General features: G+C 35.5%; 1 protein-coding gene and 1 pseudogene across 1 annotated transcript; both read right to left on the bottom strand.

Annotated features, from left to right (window-relative positions):
- Positions 1 to 7,836: 7,836 nt before the first annotated feature.
- LOC149535045 (putative UPF0481 protein At3g02645) lies at positions 7,837 to 9,291 on the bottom strand (annotated as a pseudogene).
- Positions 9,292 to 11,024: 1,733 nt separating this feature from the next.
- Positions 11,025 to 16,086, bottom strand: LOC149535044 (uncharacterized). The gene is made up of 5 exons (XM_089806516.1): positions 15,373 to 16,086; positions 12,912 to 15,290; positions 12,532 to 12,800; positions 12,179 to 12,384; positions 11,025 to 12,075 (listed from the first exon to the last, which is right to left on the bottom strand). Exons 1-2 carry the CDS (start codon positions 15,620 to 15,622, stop codon positions 14,188 to 14,190), a joined length of 1,353 nt encoding a protein of 450 aa, XP_089662642.1. The 5' UTR covers positions 15,623 to 16,086; the 3' UTR covers positions 11,025 to 12,075; positions 12,179 to 12,384; positions 12,532 to 12,800; positions 12,912 to 14,187.
- Positions 16,087 to 23,150: the final 7,064 nt, after the last annotated feature.

Below are 23,150 nucleotides of genomic sequence, written 5' to 3'. Positions count from 1 at the left end.
TGAACCTTTGGTGCAAGAATAGGGAAGTGGTATGCAGATTATTAGTAATGTTGTTTGTGCATTCTTTGTTGGTGCGAAGGATAAAATGAAGGTCATTTGGAAAGAGTCATTGTAATTCAAGCCATTTAGTATCTGTAGCACTAAACATGAAGAAAAGAGTAGGGGTTCCTATTTCATTGATCATATTTGAAAGTTCACCACGATGCTTACTCCAATATGCACAAGTTCCCCTCAAAGGAAGAGCCAAAGTGCATCAATTCTGCAACCAATTGAGTGTTGGGAAATTGTTGTATGTGCAAGTGAAGGTTTTCAATGGTGGTTGGGATGTAGTTGTCTAGATTTTTCTTGACAAAAATAGAAGAGAGTCCCTGAATTTGATGTCTCATCATTAGATTCAATACAAAATAGCGGAACCTTGGGTGGCTCCCAAATCTACTATCATGGTATCTCATTAAGTGCAATACATATTCATGCATCTTAACTTGTTGATAGTGAGGCTACATTGGTAATGCAATTTTGTTTGGGAAGAGTGAGGGAAAAGCCATATCCAAAACTGCCTCAGTATTGTACTCATTTATTGGAGAAGGATAAAATTCTGGCCAATGAATAAGGGTTTCTTCTGCAACTGAAATTTGCAATATTTCTTTGATGATGTCTATCTCACATGTCTATTTGGTAAGTTAGCCATAAATGATGTTGAGAATGTCATGTTAATTTCATTTTCATCCTCACCAAATGTATGTTCAAATTCAGTTGAGAGGTCATGTGTAAGGTCTATGACAACAGTATGAAGCATGTTTGAAATGTCTTTACTTGTAGCTGGGAGTTGTTGTAGACAATCAAAGTCAATTAGAACATCCTTATAGTATGGGTCATATTTGATTTTATATTGTAATACAGCCCAAACACGACCCCTACTTACATAGCATTCATAGTAAGTTCCATGGGTATGAAGTCATTGAACTATTAAGACATCCAAATCTATAATTTTGTGTGGGAGGTATTTAGCTATTGATTTAATGTCTTGTGGAAAGCTAATTGTGTGACCACAATATTTATATTGTCCATCATGAGCATCAGTTACTTGCACTATGGGATTTACTCGTGCTATGAGCATTTCTTCAACTTGGGTTAGATTTGTTAATTCCTCTAGTTGTTTTCTTGGGTCCATATTATTGGACATTGCAAATTGATGTCTCCCTTTTTCATGAGAACATCTAGTGAAAATTGGAACACAATCAATTAAAGAGGTGTGGATGCCAGGGTAACATTCATTGCATATGTTGCATGTTCGCATGTTTGACAATACATCTATCTTAGTGCGGAATTGCTTAGAAGCTATTGCAAAGTCCGTATGTATATGGGGTATGAGATGACTTGAATGAATAGTTGGTATCATAGTATTCATTTCTATGTCTGCTAAACATTTTTTCCTTTTTTGGTTGTGTCGTACAAGAGATTGAATGCTGATTTCTTCTTTATGGTGAGCATAATACTCATGATCTCTTTTACGATATTGATTTCTTTTATTTTCAATTGCTGCGAGCAATGTTTGACAATTTTGAGAGGAACTCATTATCTGCAAACAATAACATACACTTCATGGTCAACCTTATATTGAAAATGATTCACACAATAAGACAAGAATAACATCAATGTCAAAAAAAAATGTGATAACTTATTAAAATGGCTAGAAATATCATTTTTAGATTCAATCGCCAATTTGTTCATTCACTACAAATATATCGTAAAGGTCTAAGATGTTAGTAAAGATCCTTATCAAACGTATCTACATGCAACTATAAACACTTAAATTTACCAAATATACAATTTTTTTAATATGCATATAACCTAATGCAATTATAAATAGTTGAATTAAATCACCAATTTTTAGTTTCGCTAAAGATATATCACAAATGAATAAGTTGTTACCTAACATACTCATTGGACTTAGCTAAATGCAATCACAAACATTTTCATTTACCACACATTTCATACTTTTGAATATGGCTGTACATAGCAACATCAATGGAAGTGCAATTACGTGAAGCAATGCTTCTTCTCTATAATACAAGTACATAATTGTACTTCCATTGCTACAACTAGTGGCATATTTAACCCCTCTTGTTATCGATATCATCAATTAACTTGAGCAATGAAACATTTTCTCTAAATGTGAGCATAAACATGTAAATTCACCAAATATATAATATTCTTAATATGCTTATACCTAGCATCAGCACTGGAAGTGCATCTATGTAATTGTATTGTTAAATAAGAAGCAATAGAGATATATTTAAGCATTCTTATCTTCCACATCATCAATCATCTCAAGCAAGGAAGCATTTTTACCATCAACATCCAATGCATCAACTTTGGTGATTGTCAATTTCAAGTGACCTTGAGTGGCACTTGAATCATATACAACTGAGATAGTAAAGATGGATTGTTTCAAACATCCTTGCTTGATTATCATATCTGCATCAATCTTTGTTTCTTTGTTGGATTGGAGCATATACAAGTCATGTGCAGACATACCTAGAATGAAGGTGGCAAGTTTATCAAAAGCAATAGCCCATAGTGTGTCTGTATGATCTACTAGCTTTAGCTAAAGTATGTACCTATAAATACAATCTACAAAGGTGTCTTTGCACTTTGCACAAGTCCATGTTTCATCAGTATTTTGAACCTTTTTTTTTACATTGTTTACCATTCAAGTGAAGGGGGCAAGATGGATAGTAAACCGAATTTGTCTTTATGAACTGAATTGTTGCCTTTAGAATACAGTCAAAAGGTTGAGAGACATTCATTGTGTGTTCCTCAATTTCAAAAAAAAATTTCATTGGGATTCGTAAGGGTACATCTATAGCCTATGTTGATGATGATAAAATATCCTTCTCATTCTGATCAAATCATAACTGCAATTTTGTTGCCTCCTCTATGTTAGGGTTTATAAAGAGTTGAGTACTAGCCAAAGTGCTTATGACCTTTCCATTGTATTTAGTGGCTTTTCCAGATTTAACTGCAAGAACTACAACATCATGTGAATGTTACATTTCCTAGAGTTGTGTTCCCTCCTTATGGGTGGATGGTCCCCATAAAGTTACATTTATAGTAGATGAAGACTATCCATCAACTTCACACTCCTAAGAACTTTTGTCTCATCAAACCTCCTTATATCTCATCAAAGCGAGATATACTTACTATTTCTAAATTGATAAATGGGTTGTCAAAGAAATTAAGAGCCCCAACTAGATAATAAAAGAGATTTTGAAAAAGGTTTAAAAGTTGGGGAAAAACAGAGAGGAGGTTAAAGGAGGCTTCTAGCATGGTCAAAACAAAGGTGGCTCTTTGTAAGAGAACATCATGGATAATAGTAATGTGGAAATTGAAACCATTTCAGTAAGCTTGTTAATACTAGGCTTCTAGAACATCCTTGAGGTGATTGATTCCAGAGTTCAAAATATCCTCGATAAGATTGATAGGAATGGTGCAATGCTAAGAATGATCCTTCTACACAACCATGAAAAACTCAAAGCCTCTTTAATTTAATATGAAGGACCTCCATGCTATGATTGAAAACTAGAAGATAATCAATGTGGACAACTATGTTGACACCTCCATAAGAACTAGTGCTAGCCCTAGCAAATGAACCATATCTAACATGAAGAAGATCAAGAGTGAAGATCCCAAAGAGCAGGTGAAGTTGGATGAGGCTCTTCATGAGCTTGATGAACTTGAGGAGACTGCTCTCATTCTTAGCAACTTTATCTAATTTTGGTTAGTTTGGGTCTCTATTGGTTTTTTTGGGTTTTGTGGTTTTTGTTTCTTTTGGTTGTGTCTCTATGCCAGGGGACTATTTGTTGGGCAACTATATTGACTATTATTGTTACTAGTTGAATATTTGTCTGTTAAGAGACAATTTGGGTTGCTACTTGTTTCTTCAGGTAGTTATTTTGATGGTTGTGATTAGTATTGAATATGTATGTTGCAAGCTATGTTACACGGGGACACGTTTCTAGCCCTAAGCCTTGAGTTTCAAAAACTGTTCCCGTTTCGAGGACTTGGGGATGGTCGAAAACATTTCCAAGCCATGCCCACCCAAGCAAGAAAATCAGAAACCCATCCTTGAAACTTCAAAAATCGTCAACGCATTTCCAAATGGTGTTGACCATCCTTGGGACTCTGTAGTCGTTTCCCATCCGTCCTAGGGATTGCTTGAAGTTTCCAATTTTAAAATAAAATTCAACTTTAAAATAAAAATTAAAAAATAGTGATTTTTTACCCATTCATTGGCCCCACATTAAAATAATAAAATATGTTAATATAACCCATGTTGAAATATATTTTTTTGGAAGCCATTACAAACTTAGCATCCAACTATAACTAAAAATTAAAACTTCAACTTTTGTTCAACAAACTAGACCTGAAAAATGATTGTAAATCAGACTTCTATTTGATATTCATATTGCAGACCTAGAAATGATTGTTGCTGGGTTGAGGAATACTTAGATTATTTTCAGCTTTGATAATGCTCTAATAGCAGCAATAATTGCCCAAAAATAAATTGTTGTAGTTGATTACTGCCCAAACAAGATGCCTGCTACCCGTCTAGGAAGATTTGGCACAACAAATTCGATTTTCCTCCAAAACCCATAAAAAAGGGCTCTAAAGTCTAATCTATGGTAGATTGATTCTCTCATTTGATATCATTCTATGTTCCAATTCTTAGACGATGATTCGATTTGTTGCTATGTTCTATGCTGATTTGATGAATGAAATTGATAATTTTAAATTATGTTGCTATGACGAATATGACAATGCTATGTAATTCTGAAATTCATTAATATATATATATATATATATAGTCGTCCCCTACCGGCCCCTATTTCAGCCAAAAAAAAGCCATCCCGAAAACTTGTTTCCTATATATGACAAAGCCTATATACCATATTTTCCTAAAAGGTCATTAAAGACACATAACACATATCTATGTTGCAAGAGCATGTAAGGGTGTCGGGGTCCCTTTAAAACTTGTATTGACCTTAATTGAAAACAATGGTAACTTAGTGCATGTATTTTACTGCACCATTTGAAGACAGTCCCTCGGTTTTGATAGATAAAGGAAACTACAAGTCTAATTATGACTGCTTTATGGATGTCCAATCCGGAAGTATGGGAGAAATTATCATAGTTATTAGTTCAATTAAGTAGGCAAGCAAATGGCATGTGTTGCTGGATGCCACTTTGGGCTCCAAGGACATGGATTCTCTTGGCCTCTCACTAGTTATGCTAGCTTTTGTTATTTGCTCATTTTATAAGGTCTATAGGGAAAACCCAACTACAGTTGGCTGTTTTTTAATTAAAGAATCCAGCATTTCTTGGTTGCATACATCTATTGCAATGGTATTGGAATGGTGAAGATAGTGCCTATATGCAAAGGCGTATCAAAACCTCCTATAAATAATGAAATTCAGGATGGTTTTTATTCTAAAAAGTCACATTCCAATGGGGGAGTACTAAAGGCTACTGTTGGTGAATCAAAGAACAAGCATATTCTCACTCCAAGCACCACATCTATATGCATGAGATTACAATGGAAGAAAGTTAAAAACACACAAAGATACAAATAGAGACCAATATCAGCCTTTGGAACTAACGATATACAAAGTGTCTCATATGCTTTGAAAACGAACCAAATGCAGCATTAATTTAATGATGGGTTTCCAGAAGAAACTTGATGCTTTCCTGCTCGCCAAATCTGATTATCCCTTAAAAAATTGTGGCATTGTAATGTAAAAATAAATGAAAAACCGAATCTCTCTGCATTAAATTGGTTCCATGTCTAACGGTCACTTGATATAAGACCAAACATTACTTACAATCAAGAATAAGATCTTGTAGTCACAGTCTACATATATAAAGAGCAAATATGATAAAAACTTGTTCTATATGATTTAAGTATCAAGAGGCCACAATGAATTCTTACATAAAGATATTTTGTGACCTAACACAAGATCATGCTCTATAAAATAAATAAATCCTCAAGAGTTTAAACCAAAGATTTAGGCACACAATCTCACTAGAAGGGAATATACAATCTACCCCATTCAGTAACAACTTATAACACTCATGGCTTCTAATTTCAATCATGAACAAGTTTCAAATCAAGAATTTAAATCAAAATTTTAGGGACTCAACACAATCTTACAAACAACTATATATTCAGATAAGAATTAAATAGCCATAAAAACTATATCTTGAACATATAAAGATTATGACAATGCCTATATACCATATTTGTCTAAAAGATCATTAAAGACACATTTTAGTTCAATCTAAATTCTCATATAACAATAGAGAAAGATACAAAAAGGAATAGAAAGAATAAACCCTCTTAATCTGAGAGTTTTCAAAACAAACAACACAAAAATATGCATTCAACAAGCATTTCCTTTAAAAAAAAATTTGTACTAACCAGCAAGCCAAATTTGAAACTAACAATAACTATTATAGAAATAGAAACTGCAGAAAGCTCCGATTCATCCAAGTGACCAAAAAAAGCCTAAGCTAAGATGTAGGGTAAGCCAAGTAAAAAAATAGCAGGGCTTGCAATCTCACATTACATTATGGACTCTGTTGAATATCTTCTGCAAAAAACTACAGAATCCAAAATACCCTCTTCACTCTTCTCCCAACATAAATATTATGTCCTCAAGTCATCTCATAGTTACCTTGTCTTGTCTGTAACATCAATCAATAAGCTTAAGCTTGATCTCTCATATTTCCAAACCTAGAAAAGAACAAAATCAGTAGTAGTACAACGAAAAATCAGCCATTGGTAATACAGAGGAGGTTAAAAAATTAATGAAAAGGATGCCTCCAATTGAAACCAAAAATAGGAATTTAGAACAGGTTCATAAAGATATCCAAAAAAGGATGGAGAGCCTGGAAGCCAAAGTGAGCAATATGGAGAAAACGATCAAGAATTTGGGTGATAAAAATTGTAACATGCTAAAAACTATTGCTGATAATTTCAATACATTGTTGAATAAGATTGATCAGGCTAGAGGACTTGACTCTATTGTGAATGAGGATCAAGGGCCAAGCAAGCACACCAAGGCCAACTCCAAGAAGAATGCAGGTGGGGGAGCGAAAAAGCTGGAAGAAATGAAAGCCATTGCAGAAAATATGAACTTTCTGGTAGATCAAGCAGCGAACCAGTTGAAAACTTTGTAGCTGTCTAGGTGCTATCCTTTTGCTTTCCTTTTGTTGTCGTTTTATGCATAGCTGTACTTGGCCTCATGTTTCTATATTAGTTTTTCTATTTAATAAGGCCTTTTATTTTCTAAACTCTTTAGTTAGTTACTCTTTGATACTTTGTTAAAGGTTTCGGGTCCCGTTAAAACCTGTTTTTACGTAATCAAAACAAAAAATCAGCCATCTTTCTTCCCTAGTAGTGACATGGATTGAAAGTCCCTTAGAAGCACATTCCTGCTAAATTATTGTTATGGTGATTATAATTATACTAAAGCTTTTCATGACATATGCGACATCAATCAACACAAGGTAAATTTTAGAATGGTGTTCCTAATTCTATCTACATGTGAATTCTTACATACATTGAATGATAAAGAATCATCACTCAATACGATTAGTACTTGCTACAAATAATGGGCATAGCCTCAAGTGCTTGATCAGCAGTGTGGTACTTATTAAAAGTAATGGGATGCAGGATAAAGATTAGTACAAATAACTAAGCTACCTATCTTCTATCATCCTCATAATCACAAGCATATGAAGATGCTTGGAAAACGTAAAGAAACATCATAGAGGCTATTTCTTTACTCGAATTATTGTGTAAACAGTTTGCAGAGTTGTGAGCACCAGTGCAAGAATTGCCCCGGCCACAGCTAAACTTCTCCAAGGTGATGAGAAATGCTCCTTTACAAGCTTTTCCCCCCACACCTTCAATTTAATTTTGTATTTCTTATATACTTCTTGTTTGAGTTGTTTGAAGGCATCGGTGCGACTCACAGTTACTCCATTACATAGACTATTGAATAGTTCGACAACCTCTGCATCACTTCCAAGGGAGCTTGTAACAATCTCACTTTTTCTAAGCAAATACACGTCTTCTTCTAAGTCGATCAAGTCATCCATTAAGCTCAGGTAGCACGACACGTAATTGATCTCAGATGCCTTGCACATCTCAAGAGCGATCAGATTACGGAAGAGCACCTCAGTGTAGTCTGTGATTTGGATGGGAGGAAGATAAATTGTGGAGCTCTTCTGCTCAAATTTAATACTTTTGATGCCTCCATTGCATTCACGAAATTTGATCCCCGCATTTCTTAATTCTACTACACGAGGAATGCACCAGACGGCATTCGTGGGTTCGTTCTGACCATCGCGATCTGCCTGGTCAGCATCATGAGGAAATGGTGGAGACACAATCAGGCCGTGCAACAAACCCAATAGATGGTGATCTTGTAACCGTGGCTACTGTTGTGCCTCTGGCTATTGTTGTGCCTCCGGCTGCAGCTGCGGTTGTTGTTCCGGTTGCTGTTGCTGTGGTGCCTGTTCTGGCCATAACCAGTTACCCATATCATGCCACTCATTCATATCATATTTGAATGGGTAGAACTTGTATCCTGCAGATTTCACTAGCACACGGAAAAGCTTTCTCCGGACCTCTATCCCATCACGCTCCAAATGAAGTAGCTTCTGGAGAACGATCAATGGAATTTGATTTTCAAGCATCAAAATGGCACTAAGAATATGAAATCCAGTATAATTAATCTTGTTCATCTCAAATATGGGTTCATAGCATCTATCCGCTCCCCTTACTAGGAATTCTTCACCACCCAGAGTCCTTAATATTTTCAGAATGAAGCAACCATCCCAAGTTAGCATCCGAGCTAGGTCCATAGACTCGCAATCAATTTTTTCTTCGTAGGTATTCCTGACTTGGCTCTCTAGCTCCAAGATCTTCTCTTCATAGGTCTTCCTGGCTGTCATCTGCAGCTCCACGATCCTATCATTTTCCATACTAGCTAAATCTTCATGGCAGTGCTTATTATTGTACCTCATCAGCATTCTACAAACGGCTCTACCTTTATGCTGGTGCATAAGAGAAACCAGTGCATTTCTGTAATGGTATGGGCCCAATGAAACGCTTGTAGGGACATAAGCTCCTCTTGTTGTTGATTGTTTGGGGAAGCTAGGAACTCTGAATATGGACACATCCGAGGGCGATCATAGGCGATTAAAATCAGAAATCTCCTCCATGTTAATAATCCATTCCTATGTGTTGATCCATCCATGTTGTTCTCTATCGCTACCTAATTGGATCGGTGTATCATCAGCCTCGGATTCTGACCCGACATTCTGTGTGACAATCGATGAAATACCATGCATATCTCTCATAGCCATAATCCCAAGAAAACACAAGTTTCAGAAGAATGCTCAACTTCAAAGCATATCCTTCTTGGAAGGTAGAGATATTTATCTCATCAAACAATGAGTGTTTTTCCAACTATCCAGAGACAGACATGACTGTAGGGAATCTTACTAATAGTCCTTCAGAAATTGTCAATATTTATCAATAAAATTCAGCAACATTCCAAATATTCTAACTAATAGAAATAACAGCATACTCATTCCAATAAGCCAAGCAAATGCAAAAATAGTAAAATTAATTTATTACAAAATTTAAACAATTATCTATATGTTTTTACAATGAAAATTGAAAAACATAAAATATTATTTTGACAAGTGTTTAATTTGAATTTTCAAAATTTGAATTTAGAAACATTATAATTTATGTTTAAGATTTAAGATTTATAAAAACCATCACATTCTTTAATTTTTCAATTTAGAAATATTATATTTTTGTATTTAAGATTTAGAATCAAACATCACATTTTTCAATTTTTTTATATTTTGAATTTAGAAATATTATATTTCCTGTTTAAGATTTAGAAACAGCAACAACAATCACTACAAAATAAAGAACTATTAAGAATACTACCTTATGCATTTAAATTAAAATGTATGGATATGATTTATATACTTTCTTAAATTGATTGTTTCTTTCTTCTTTTTTTCTATTTTTTACTATTTACAAAAATGAATTATGCACAGATTCTTTTAAAATATCTCATAGCCAAGCTAAAAGAACAATCTTTGAATATCCAATTTGAACAAAATTGAATACAGTAGATAATTTTAGAGCCATTACAAATGGAAGGAGAGAACTTGAACAGGACTTTGGAAATATTGATAGAAGTAGAAATTTGACAAATGGGTCCAACTTGAACAAATTTGAATACAATAGATGATTTAGCAGCCATTACAAATAGAAGGAGTAAACTTGAAAAAGACCATGTGCTCCAAAAGAAACTGGGAATAATAATGAAGTAGAAATTTGATAGATGGATAGAGGGAAACTTAGGATTAGGGAAGATCAGAAAAGCAAAGTAAGAGAAACAAATAATGGAAATGATGAGTCTGCACTTGCTATTTATAAATAGTTGAAAGTATGAAACACCAATTTTTTTTATAAATACTTGACATTAAAAAAAGTGTTTCCCACAAACCAGAAATCAACAAATTCTTGATATCAATTACAAATTTAATTTTCAAGTTTTATAAAAACTACCATGTCAAGCAACTAACTAAAATTGGAAGAAATTGAAATCTCTCTAGTACAAGAAAGAATCATACACAAAAATATAAACAAACATAAATCTTGAGATCATGTAAAATGATGAAAATGACACCATACCATATGAGCAGAATATTTTGCCTTCCATTCGAAATAGTTGTATGCAATGATAAAAGAAGAGGCTCAAAATTCTATTATGTCTAATAAATCTGATCTTCAATCTAGTTCTTAAACTCTGATACCATATAGAATATTTAGCACAAATCTAGTTAGAAAAGGAAACAGATCTAACAGAAAAATAAATCCAGAACTGCCAAGAATAAAAATTCTGATGATCACATTGTATCAATTAAAATGAAAAAAAAATATATATATATATATATATAGATCGAAACAAAAATCAGGTGATAGATGTATGTAATTTCTAAAGTAGTGGAGACAATAAAGTGTACTTCTCTTTAGTTAGCATACTACATAGTAACATACACCTACATAAATCATAAGAAGATCTACCATTCCCATATTCTCAATTTAAGGAGCGAACAGATGCAAGTTATGGGTGACTGAATCTGAAAGTTTCGCATGTTACTGGTGACTGGAGCGAAAAATTAACACTGACAGGTAACACCCCCTTGGTAAGATATACGTTTCCTCACCCATCTGCTGGCGGGTTTCCATAGGCATATTAGCTGGCTAAACATATTTGGGAGATCTTCCAGATGTACTGAAAGTTGTTTTGTCTTTTATCTAATCCTCTAAATCATCTGGGTCTAAGTCGGATTCACAACCCCAAACAGGCAACAGTACAGAGGATCTGGCAGTAGCTCTCAGATCAGCCGTGTGTCCACTCTAAAATCACCATGGCTGCCATCAAGATCACATAAATTGACTGGCATGGGCGCCCAAGAAACTTTAGCACCACGCTTCACTCTTGACTCATCTACACGAGGCTGTCGAGGCCATTGTTGCCGTCCAAGCTGCTCCATTTTCTCATCGGAGAATGGATAGACTTCTGCCCCCCATCTCTTTACCAGTGGCAGTGCATTTCTATTGCAAATTCTCCCATTTGGGTCAATTACCACTAATGTGGTCGGATTCCAGTGACTACAGTACTCTCCTATCAAAAAGTAGTACACCTCTGTCTTCAACGACCAAGGATTTCGTACTACTGGCCATGGCACTTTTCTTAATATGCTCTCCAGCCCAGCCAGATCAGAACCTGGTGACATCTTATATGCACCCCGAACCTCGGCAGGGATCGGAATTGAGATCATTTCCATGTCATCGTTGCTCTTTGCTTTCGAATATATTTATGTCAAAGAATTGAATAGATACTCATCCATGTCATGTTCATCCACGTTGATTAAAAGCAGAACTGTCTTTCAATGTAGCTGATCAACTCCCATCTGCAGTTGTCAAACAGATGAAAGATTGGTGTAAGTAGTGATATGATTGGAGTGATGCAACTATCAGGATGACTAGAATCAGTGAAATGTAAAACCATCTTACATGTTCTATTGAGTTTCTAAGGAAGATGGAACTTTGCCTTGATTCTGCTGGATCGAACAATGCTCTCAGCAACTTCCCATTACTCTCCTGTGGTGTTTCTGCCAATTTCTGGAGGCGGGAATATAGTGTAGATTTAGTCAACAAAAATTGCACACATGATCCCATAACATTTTCCCATGAGGAGAAGTGTTTACGACCACCTTCATCTGCAACAACCTCAGTAACCACAAATTCAAGAAAATTGATAGATGATTTAAAACTAACATTGAATGCTTTTCTGAAGAAAAAGTAAGCATCAGAGTCGACAGAAGCATACGCCATAATTCTTTCTGCAATACATTTTGATAACTCACCAAGACATTTGCCCACATAAATCATTTGTAAAGGAAGTGGGTGCTCATGCTTCACAACTTCTTCCAGTAATTTCCATATGCGGTGATAATTTACAGAACTATTTCGACGGCAGGGATAATGATAGAGCAGAAAGAGGAGAGTGTTTGGTGCAACGGTGGAGACAGAAAAGGTCTCTCCATGGGAGTCAGTAAGAAGGCACTCCTCGCTGAAACAACTTTGATGCAGCCTTATTCAACATATTATCTACATTTTCTACATTGTTCCAAATCTGCAAGACAAATGTAATGGGAAGATACGTTAAAAATAGTTCATTCACATATATATAGATGTACACATCTCAGAGTCCTTCCATTTGAAATATGAGAAAGAATAAAATCACCTTGCAGCCTTTAGTTACAGCAAAAGGCCCCGCATCTCCTTCCTCTACCATTTCTGTCCACCGCATTTCCAACATTGGGCTTCCAACAATGTGGACCAATTCCAATGTTTTGATATCTCTTAGACTGTCCATCCATTTTCCCTCTAACTTTTCACACCATTCCAAATTCAAAATTTGCAATGATGGAAGACAATGGAAATCACTCGACAATTCTTGTAGCGAAGAACACCGTGCCATATTTAGCTCGGCCAATGACTTCAGGTGACTGAAACCTTCGGGAAGCCTCTCCAAACTCAACTAGCCATAAAAGTCCAAATATCTTAAACTTGTAAATTCAATGAGCCGCTTTGGAAGATTCGTCAGCTGTGGACACCAATCGAATGAAAGAGCTTTTACCAACTTGATAAGCCTGCACGGAATACTTACAAGGCAGGAGCCCACAAATTGTATTCTGACCAGAGCTAACAAATTTTTGATATCATCTTGCAGGTGACTGAGACTAATGCATCTAACTAGGGTTAACAGCTTCAATGAGCAAAGCTTCCCAAAACTACTAGGAAGCTCTTTCAACTGTGAACAATTTCCCAAATCAAGCTCTTCCAGAGAGCTCAATGACCCAAAATCCTCTGGCAATTGTGGCAAACGCTCACAAGAATTAAGATCTAGATATTTCAAAGATCTGAGTTTGACAAGCGAGTTTGGCAGTTCTTGTAAAGACTTACAATATCGTAGACCCAATTTGCTTAAAGCTTTTAGATCTCCCAAACTTTTTGGCAGCAACTTTAAGCTTTTTACATCCACCTAGATCCAGCTCTCCCAATAGGGCTAATAATCCAAGGTTTTCAGGAAGGATACTCAAGCTGTTAAAACTCTATCAATTTTAATGTCTGTAAACCTCGCATCCTCCCAAAATTACATCCAGTCTCAAATCGACCACCATTCAAGCATAATATTTTCAATTTTGAGGACATCTGCAAGGCAATAGCGTTAAGGTTAATTAGGGGTTTTTTTAACTGCGTTTTTGGACTATATTATATGAACAAGGTCCAAAGAATAGATTACAGTCTACTTGCCTTGTTTAGCTCCAAATTATATTTTCTGTGAGCTAATCTGCAATCCAAACACCTTAACTCTTGAAATATCGTAGGATGAAATGGAATGAATGGAATCGGTCCAGCTTGAAAATAAATAATCTGTTTGAATTGCTGTGTACAATACTGCCCGTTTATTACTATCGTCATGTGCCCAAGGGCGAGCACTCTCAAAGACTTGTGCATCAAACCAAGTTCTTTAGCCGAAATAAGGAAAGGTTCACATATGTTGTCTTGCAACCAAATCCCTTTAATGCCTCGAATGTCATACTGGTAGCACATAAATATGAAACTGGAGAAAATAAACTATAGCAAGCAATGACAGGTTTCAAAGGAATCGTGTGTTTCCTTACCAGATTGTTTCCTTCCAGCACCTTAGTCAAGTCATGCGCACTTGTGAATCGTTTGCCCCTTGTCAAGTTGCGACCTACAGTCAAAATGATAGGGCGGACCATCACCCTGTTTTCATATTCCTCTTTCTTCAACAACAGAGCTCTCCTTGCGAGGATATTCAGCTCATCCTCACCCATTATACAGGAAACCTTATCCCAATCCCAGCCATTGAAGAATGAGCAAATGTCAAAAAAAACTTCCTTTGCAGAGGCTGGAAGCTCTTCCAGGTCAAAGAGAAGGCCCTTCTTTTCTATAATATACTCTTCTGCGGTACTAAAAGGTTTTCCACTTTTATTCCAATCAATTACTCGCATGTAAGCTTCATTCTTGTCCAGGCTATGACATATGTATGCACCTATCCGCTCTAGAACAGCGGGGACGCCGTCACATATCTTCACAATTTCGCTGATCTGAGACATATGATGCTGGGGTATTTGCATCCTGTTAGAAAATCCCATTTTGTTGCACAAGAAGTCCAAGGCATCTTGAGAATGGAGGGGTCTGACAGGGTATACGCGTGTAAGGATCCCACAGCCTGAGATCACGTCTCTAACCATCTTATCTCGAGCAGTGAGGAGAAGTCTAACCTTTTTGCAGGACTTAGGTACAAGCTTGTCAAGATCTTTCTTCCTCAGCATGCAATTGTCGATGTAAATGAATGCTTTCATGTTTTCAAACGCGTCTCCCTGTCCATCCGGATTGTTTATCATGCTCTGGAAAGGCACAGCAGTAAAACAGTTCCATCCTTGCAAATCGAGTGTGGCAAGAACATCATCTGCCAGGGTTGTTTTCCCCAAGCCGCCAAACCCGTGTAAAATAACTGCTACGGCGACATTTGTTTCGTCCTCCCATTCAAGAAGTCGAATTACACTATTCACTTGATCATCTATCCCAGCTGTTAATGAAATTAATATCCGTTCGTTAATACATGCAAATCGAAAATAAACAAAGGTAGGATGGGAAATCGATAGACCTACCTGCATGGTGAGGAAAAGCAATGTTCGAAGAGAGAGGCACTAGTTTGCAGGATGGAGGCAGCGGCACTGATTTGGGGGATGAAATTTGAAGATGGACTTCTGAATCAGACAAAGAAGTCTCATACGCAACAATTTTCTCGTTACACTTGCCACGAGACGAGGAAAAGCACAGGCAACACCCGGGCAGAAATTTTCTTCTGTTCGATCTCCTGGCCTTCACCTCCGGCAGACTCTGATTATTGCTCGACATATTCAAACGCGCGAAATCTAGATTCCAATACCGAATCAGAAAAAATCATGAAACCCACGACTGAAACTGTGAAAACCCGAGAAGCCGGCTATGCAGCTGAAGAATTCCCCCAGCGTCCAAATCCATGGTCATTCCATAACATATCATCCCCATCCACATGACTGTCTGTCATTGTCAGATCTGCAAAATTCGTTTACAAATAAATTGATAGGAATAATTTAGGTCTCTTTTTTATATAATGTTTAGAAACAATACAACTATTATAATTTTATACTATTCTAAACCGTCGATGGTGCTGCACAGTTCGGAACTATGGATATAGGGCGATTGGTCGTGCCGGGGCAGGCAGGCAAAAGGCCGCCGCTATAGAAGGTACCCTTAGCCCGGCATAATAGTTGTAGCTGGGGCAACTGTTACACGTCTGCAGGGGGGCCGATCCCGAGTGAATCCATTGATCTTCTGGATCCACTTCTAGGAGGTCTGGGAGTTACAGCTATATTTTTAGTATTTTAATTTGAAATGTAAAATAGTTATAGTAGTTTTTATAATTAAAAAAATAGTTTTAATAAAACTTTATTTTCATTTAATTAAATTTATTTAAATATAAACTATTTCTTTTCATTAGTCTTACAAAATATTTAATAATTTTTAATAAACTCTACAAAACTTTTAATTTTTCTTTCATATTTTCATAATTTTTCTGTTCTTTAAATATTTAAATTTTGAATAACAATTCAAATAAAAAAAGAAAAAAATTTATAGGTTTGTAATGTTTCTAAAATATTTATTATTGTGATATACAATAGAATTTAAATTAAATTTATTTTTACCTTTTAAATGTAGTAAAGTAAAGTAACAATAACATTTCAGCAGATTGTCTATGGAATAGAAATGTTTTAAATTTAATCATTATATTAATTGAATGAATTTTTAAATAAAAATATATTTAAGATTATTTTATTTTAAAATAAAGAATAATTGAGTTAGAGGAATGAAGTGAATAGACCATGAACCACAATGTTAAACCTCCTCCCAAATGTGCAATTCTATCCATAATCATAAAAAAGGACTATAAATACAATTCTAACCTTAAAATAGTAAAAACTTAAACATTATTCTAACCATAATAAAACTCTAACTTTAACAATAAAACTAATCATAATTTTAAATATAACCTCAAGAATAAGCTTATTAATAACCATAATTGTAATTATAAAATTTAAAACGTGTTCACAATCCTAACATAAGCATTAAGATATATTTTTATTTTTATTTTTTGATAAAGTAATAGATTAGTAATTTCTAAATTTGAGTGAATATATTTATGGTTTCTAAATATTTTTTATTTTTTAAATTTAGAGGAACACAAATTGTTTTTACTATATTTTAATAAATAATAATAATTCTATGATTATATTTCAATTATTTAAATTCATTTTCTTGAAGGTACATCGTGAAAGATGGATTGACGAACAACAATACGAAAAGACTTGAGAGTATTTTCTAAACAAGGGCCACTTTTTATGTTGGATCATGTTGATGCAAGTTCATTACAAGGTGTTTGAACCAGTGCTTAGGTGTTATGGGGTATGTTTGTGAGACTATCTTGAATGAAATTGTTTGAAGAAGATGAGAGCATGAAAATAGATTTTGAGCATGCATGATTTCTGCAGCAGTGTTTGAGATAAATTTAAAAACTAGAGAAGGTTCATCAAGGAAGCCAACTCATGTCTTCTAAGTTTGGTTGAAGAAAAAATTTTGGTAAGGTGTGATTTGTGTAAGATTTTATATTTATTTCAATGGGGAAGCTAGACAAGAAAATGAAATTCTAATTTGTGGAAAAGATATTTTGAATGGTGAATTGAGAAAATTGAAAAGTGTAATTTAGAATTGGTGGAGAATTTGAAGAAGTTTGGAAAGGAGAGAGATGGATATTTTTGTCAAATTGAAAATCTTGACAAAGAATAGAAAAGGGGTAAAAAGGAAAATGAAGAATTGAAAGAAAAATTAATATTATTTGAGGAAATAAAGAATGACTAATGAAGTTGCATAATAGAAAGTGTGTCATAGTAGCCATTGTGTAAAGATCTCATATTGGAGGCAATGTGTATTTGAAGGAAATGAACAAAAGATTCATGTTTTAGTGCAAGTAAAATTCTATTATTTTCTTTGTATATTGTTCTTCTTTGTTTTTCCCCTCTTTCAGATTCTATATTAAACGGAAAATGAAGAATTGAAAGAAAAATTAATATTATTTGAGGAAATAAGGAATGAGTAATGGAGTTACACAATAGAAAGTGTGTCATAGGAGCCATTGTGTATTTGAAGGAAATGAATAAAAGATTCATGTTTTAGTGTCTAAAGTTCTATTATTTTATTTTTCTTTATATTTCCCCTATTTCAGATTCTACATTTGGTATCATAGTCGTAGATAAGATCATGGATGTGTTCACAAAAGATTGAGATAAAGCAATGAGATAAGGCAATTGAAGGCCCATAGTTGAGATTTGTTATTTTGTTTGAAAATATGGTTTTGGAACTTGTATTCAAGTAGGTTGAAGTGTGTTGGAACATTGTGAAGGATCATGCTCATACATTTGAGTAGGGATCAAGTATTGGATCAATCAAGGGAGTAAGGGGTGTGCCCAAGGTTAAGAGTGAACATTGAAATTAGAATTTGTGTCATATGGGTCTTGGTCGATGGTTGAGATAGGTGAACTTGTTAGTAAACAAGTTTCCTATGTTGTCTCAATCGCCTAAAAGTCAAGGTTCTCTATTGAGATGCACCTAGTTCCTTGTGGGTGTGCCAAGAAATTGTGGAGCCAATGAGCTCAATTAGAATTCCTTGGAGGTGTACCAAAGGGCTCACCATCACATTCATGAAATACAATGTACTATAGGCATACCAATTAAAATTCATTAGTACATGTATATACCTATGGGAAAATGAAGTCATCAGAAAGCCAAGTGATCCCAAGTCAACATGACCATGTGACCACTTTGATTTTGCATATGATCATAATAAGCCAACTTAGGCCAAATTAGTCTCTATTTACTAAGAAACTATTATATCCTCTTACTACTAGACCTCCAAACTATGAAAAAATCTTAAGTTAGGGTATAAATCAACACATTCTCAAATTTATATAAGTAACCATGTTCATCTTCATTCTTAGAATCATAAAACCCTCCTTTTGAGGACTCCACCATAGGGATGTCTTGAAATCAACCCTCCAAACCCCATAACACCTAACCACTAGTTCAAACACCTTGTAATGAATTTCCATCAACATGATCCAATATAAAAAGTGGCCCTTATTTAGAAAATACTCTCAAGTCTATACCTATTGTTGCTCATCAATCCATCTTTCACAATGTACCTTCAAGAAAATGAATTAAAATAATTAAAATATAATCCCTCTAACTCAATTACTCGACATCACCCATAAATCAAGTATTTTAAAATAAAATAATCTTAGATATATTCTTATTTAAAAAATCATTCAATTAATATAATGATTAAATTTAAAACTTTTCTATTTCATAGACAATTTACTGAAATTTTATTGTTTTTGATATAAAAAGTGACCAAAAACAAGGGGGTCAGCCCTCACAAACAAAAAGCTGGTAACCAATGCATTACCAATAGTGACCAACAGCAAACAAAAAACTAACTAAAGCTTCACAAAACCACAGATCCTTATGAAATAACTAACCAGTATAAAACTAAGAACAACTAAACTAAAATAAAAGTCCAGAAGATCTAACAACTATGGAAGTTCATCAAAATAATTGTTGGCATAGCAAACCAACACAAGTCTTAGTTATAACTAGATACCAACAAAACTAGAAACAACAAAATAAAAAAAAGTCTTGTATCTAAGGATCCCATTAAACTAAAAAACTCAATTTTCTTTTTTCTCCTTCCCCTTCATAGCCAACAGAATTTGGGACCAGTCATCAACAAGGAATTTGAAGAGGAGCTTATGGTCCTCCATATCCATCCCAGTATCTTCCTTTTCCTGTGCCAGTAGCTAGAGGGTGGTGGCAGTGGCGTGGGTGACTTTGAGAGAAAATTTAGAGAAGGTAAAAGAACCCTTCCTCTAGAATTTTAACCCTCTTTTCCAAATTGGCATACACCTCCACCTACTCCTCTATCTCTTCCTTGATATCTGTTTCCACCTTTTTTGCTTCCTCCTTTGCTTTTTGTACCTAGATATCATCTTGTAAAACCCTTGGATTATTAGAAATCTTAGATTTTTCCTTAGCCGAAGATGAGATAGTTATGGAGGAGGTGTCCACTTTGCTACTTTCTTCACAGAAGGTTGTGGGCTAGAGGGTGAAGCTAGCGGACACATGGGTGATGTTCGCAGTAGCAGCATTGTTAGCTAACATCTAAGTCTAAGCATTTTTAACAAAATTATCCTCTGAGTTAACACTTTTTCCACCTCCTCCTTTCCTTCTTCTCTTTTAGAATTAGATTTGTCTTCCTCCTCCCTTTCTTCTTTATTATTTTCTGAACTTTCCTCCTCAACCTCCTCAACTCTGAATCTATTGAATTTCTGTTTGCACCTTGCCTGGGATTGGGAAAATCTTCCAGATCTCCTCCTAGCCTTACCCTTGACCTCCTCCTCTGATTCATCCTCTTCCACCTCAATAGGTTTTTCAACTTTTATCTTTTTGCCCTTTTGTTCTGTAGTTGTATCAGGTTTTTTCTTTTTCTTGTTTTCCCAGCTAGGGGAGGGACAGGGGGTATGAATTTTAGTACTAGTACTAGTGCTCAGGGGTGAATTTTGGCGATGGTGTTGGTTGTCAACCACCACCACCCTAGGGGGGCATAGGGCAAGGTGGAATTGGTAGAGGCAAAAAATTAGTCCTTGATGGATTATGGTAAAGTAATGCCCTTTGTTCCTCTTTTCCCTAACATCGGCTACCATATCCTTAAGAGAATGCAAAAGAAAAAATGGGATAGAAATGAAATCCCTATTCCTAAAATGATTTAACAAAGGGAAATGATAGTAGTAGAAAACACTGAACCTACCATCCAACGTCAGATATCTCATGAGAACTAGGCACACATCGTCCCATGGGGCTAGTAGCTTGTCCCTTTTAAACCCTCCTCTATATCAAACTGGTTCCTCATCTTCCATAAGGAAATTGTTCATATTGGCCTCATCAGCAGTTTTAGTGACCTTTCTCCATTTTCCCCCTTTCATTGAAAGGCCAACTACCATGGCAATCACTTCCTCATTCACTTAGAAGGTGATTCCATTAATGGTGACCTTGTGGTCATTCCACCCATTAACAAACTAGAGGGCGCAATTCTTGTCGTACCCCGCCATCGACTGCATGTAGGGCAGAAAACCCCCTTCCTTCAGCATAAACTAGATGGCCATCCTATCCTGGAAGTTCTCCATTTTGGTGGGCTCCAGCCTATTCAAGTCCCCACCCATATCTATTCTACCAATATCTCATTCCTCTTCTTCAGTGGTGTGCATCTGAACTTCCTTCTCTGTGAAATATTTGCAACTACTTTCCACCTTAAGACCTTTAACAATAAGAAAAGTAATTCCATAGTCTCGTGCTTGATAAGTTTCAAAATCCCATGCAATTTCATTGTGGGAATCGTGATTGTATAGTATCATAATTTTCACACCCTGAAAATCTCTGACAGGCTGATAAATGATATCATTTGTACTTTTAATTGGGAAGTAATTTGAATTCTATGATGGGTTACCATAATGGTGAAAATGCATCTCTCTTAATTTGCATTCACTCATTTTTATGTTTGTACGGCCACATCTTCTATTCATTTCCAAACGCCTTTGTTAAATTTAGCAAACATCGAAACAAAATTGCCAAATTTGGCACCGACTTTAAATTTTATAGTCATAATTAAATGATATTCCCACCTCTTTTTTTGGTTATCAATGACTTAATGTCTTCGTTAAGATCTATCATATCCCTCCAACACATGATTGTCGTTGATTTAAACCCCATGGCAGCCGTCATCTCGGCCACCTTATTTCCTTCCCTATAAATGTGCTACAGGTGGACACTTTCCATCCCTTCCAAAAATCTCCTAATATCCATAATGATATTTCAAATATTCCATCCTGGTTGGGACATTTCCTTGACCAGATCAATGATTAATTTGGAGTCCCCCTCTATTGTTATTTCCCTAATTTGCATTTCACTAATCAACTGAAGACCCCAAAACAATGTCATTGCCTCAGCCAGATTATTGCTTCCATTTCCCACCTTCCCAGCATAAACCAACAGTGCATCACGATTCTTATCTCACAACACTCCTTCTGCTACTCCTATACCTCCTCTTGCAACACCATCAAAATTCAGTTTATATTGTGTAAGGGTAGGTGGTTTCCATCTCATTTTCTATCTCCTTAGCATTTTTGAGTTATCAAAGAGGAAAAAATCCTCATGACAACCCCACTTTTCAGCAATTAGTCCTTCTTGTCTACTTGGTTCTTCCTTTGGCATTTTACATTTAGCCAACCTTAAATTTTCCTTCAATAATTTCTCCATTATTCCAAAAACCACCTCTACTGGTTTATTCTCCTCTCTAAATATTTTGTTATTTCTTTCTTTCCATATATGCCAAAAAACATATGGTGGAACAATTTTCCATAGAAAAATCAATCTAGGGTGATAAAAGGGATAGCTCCAATTCTCCACAAATTGACCCAGATTGTCCTTCATAACCTAGTCCAAACCAAATCTCTCCCAAACCCTAGTCCATATCTCTAAGGCATACTGGCATTCCAGGAATAGGTGAGAAATACTCTCTTCCTTTTCCTTATAGAGATAACAATGGTTTGTTATACAAAAGCCCCTTCTTTTCAGGTTGTCTAAGGTTAAAATTTTGCCATGATGAACCATCCACCAAAAGAAATTGATTTTAGGAATAAGGTTACTAATCCATATCTTACTCCACAATGGCAGGCAGGGGTCTTTGCTAAATAGGTGTAAGTAAGCTGACTTTATAGTGAAACTACCACTTGGAGTTAAGTCCCAAGCTGTAATGTCCTCTTGGAATAGAACTGGGGGTCTTTGTTCTCCTATTAGCTCTTCCAACTCCTTGAGGAGCTAAATATACTCTTGGGAGTAAGTTTCCTTACAAAGTTTCTTCCACTTCTTCTCCCAATCGATATAGTCTCCAACTTTTCTTCCCACATCCTCTTTAAGCAACTCCATTAATCTTCTAAATTTGCTGAAAACTAGTGGTTTCCCTCCCATCCTCTTGTCTTCCCAAAATCTGATACTATGACCATTCCCCACAATCCACCTTGTCCCTTCCCTTAATAATCCTCTACTCTTGACAATATTCATCCAGATTTTAGACCCTCCTAGGAGGTCATTATTAAATAGATTCCAATTGAAAGGGGAATTTGACAGATATTTAGCTTTCATAATATTACCCCAATCTGTAGTGTCTTCTCCCAACCTCCAGCCAATCTTCGTAAGAAGAGCCTTGTTAAGGTCTCAGAATCTTCTTACTCCCAACCCC

Source organism: Cupressus sempervirens, chromosome 10, assembly GCF_028749045.1.
Source record: "Cupressus sempervirens isolate cs-2001-9-10 chromosome 10, ASM2874904v1, whole genome shotgun sequence".
Taxonomy (NCBI): Eukaryota; Viridiplantae; Streptophyta; class Pinopsida; order Cupressales; family Cupressaceae; genus Cupressus; species Cupressus sempervirens.
Note: the sequence above shows the minus strand (reverse complement) of the source record. Positions and strands in the feature narration are given on the sequence as shown.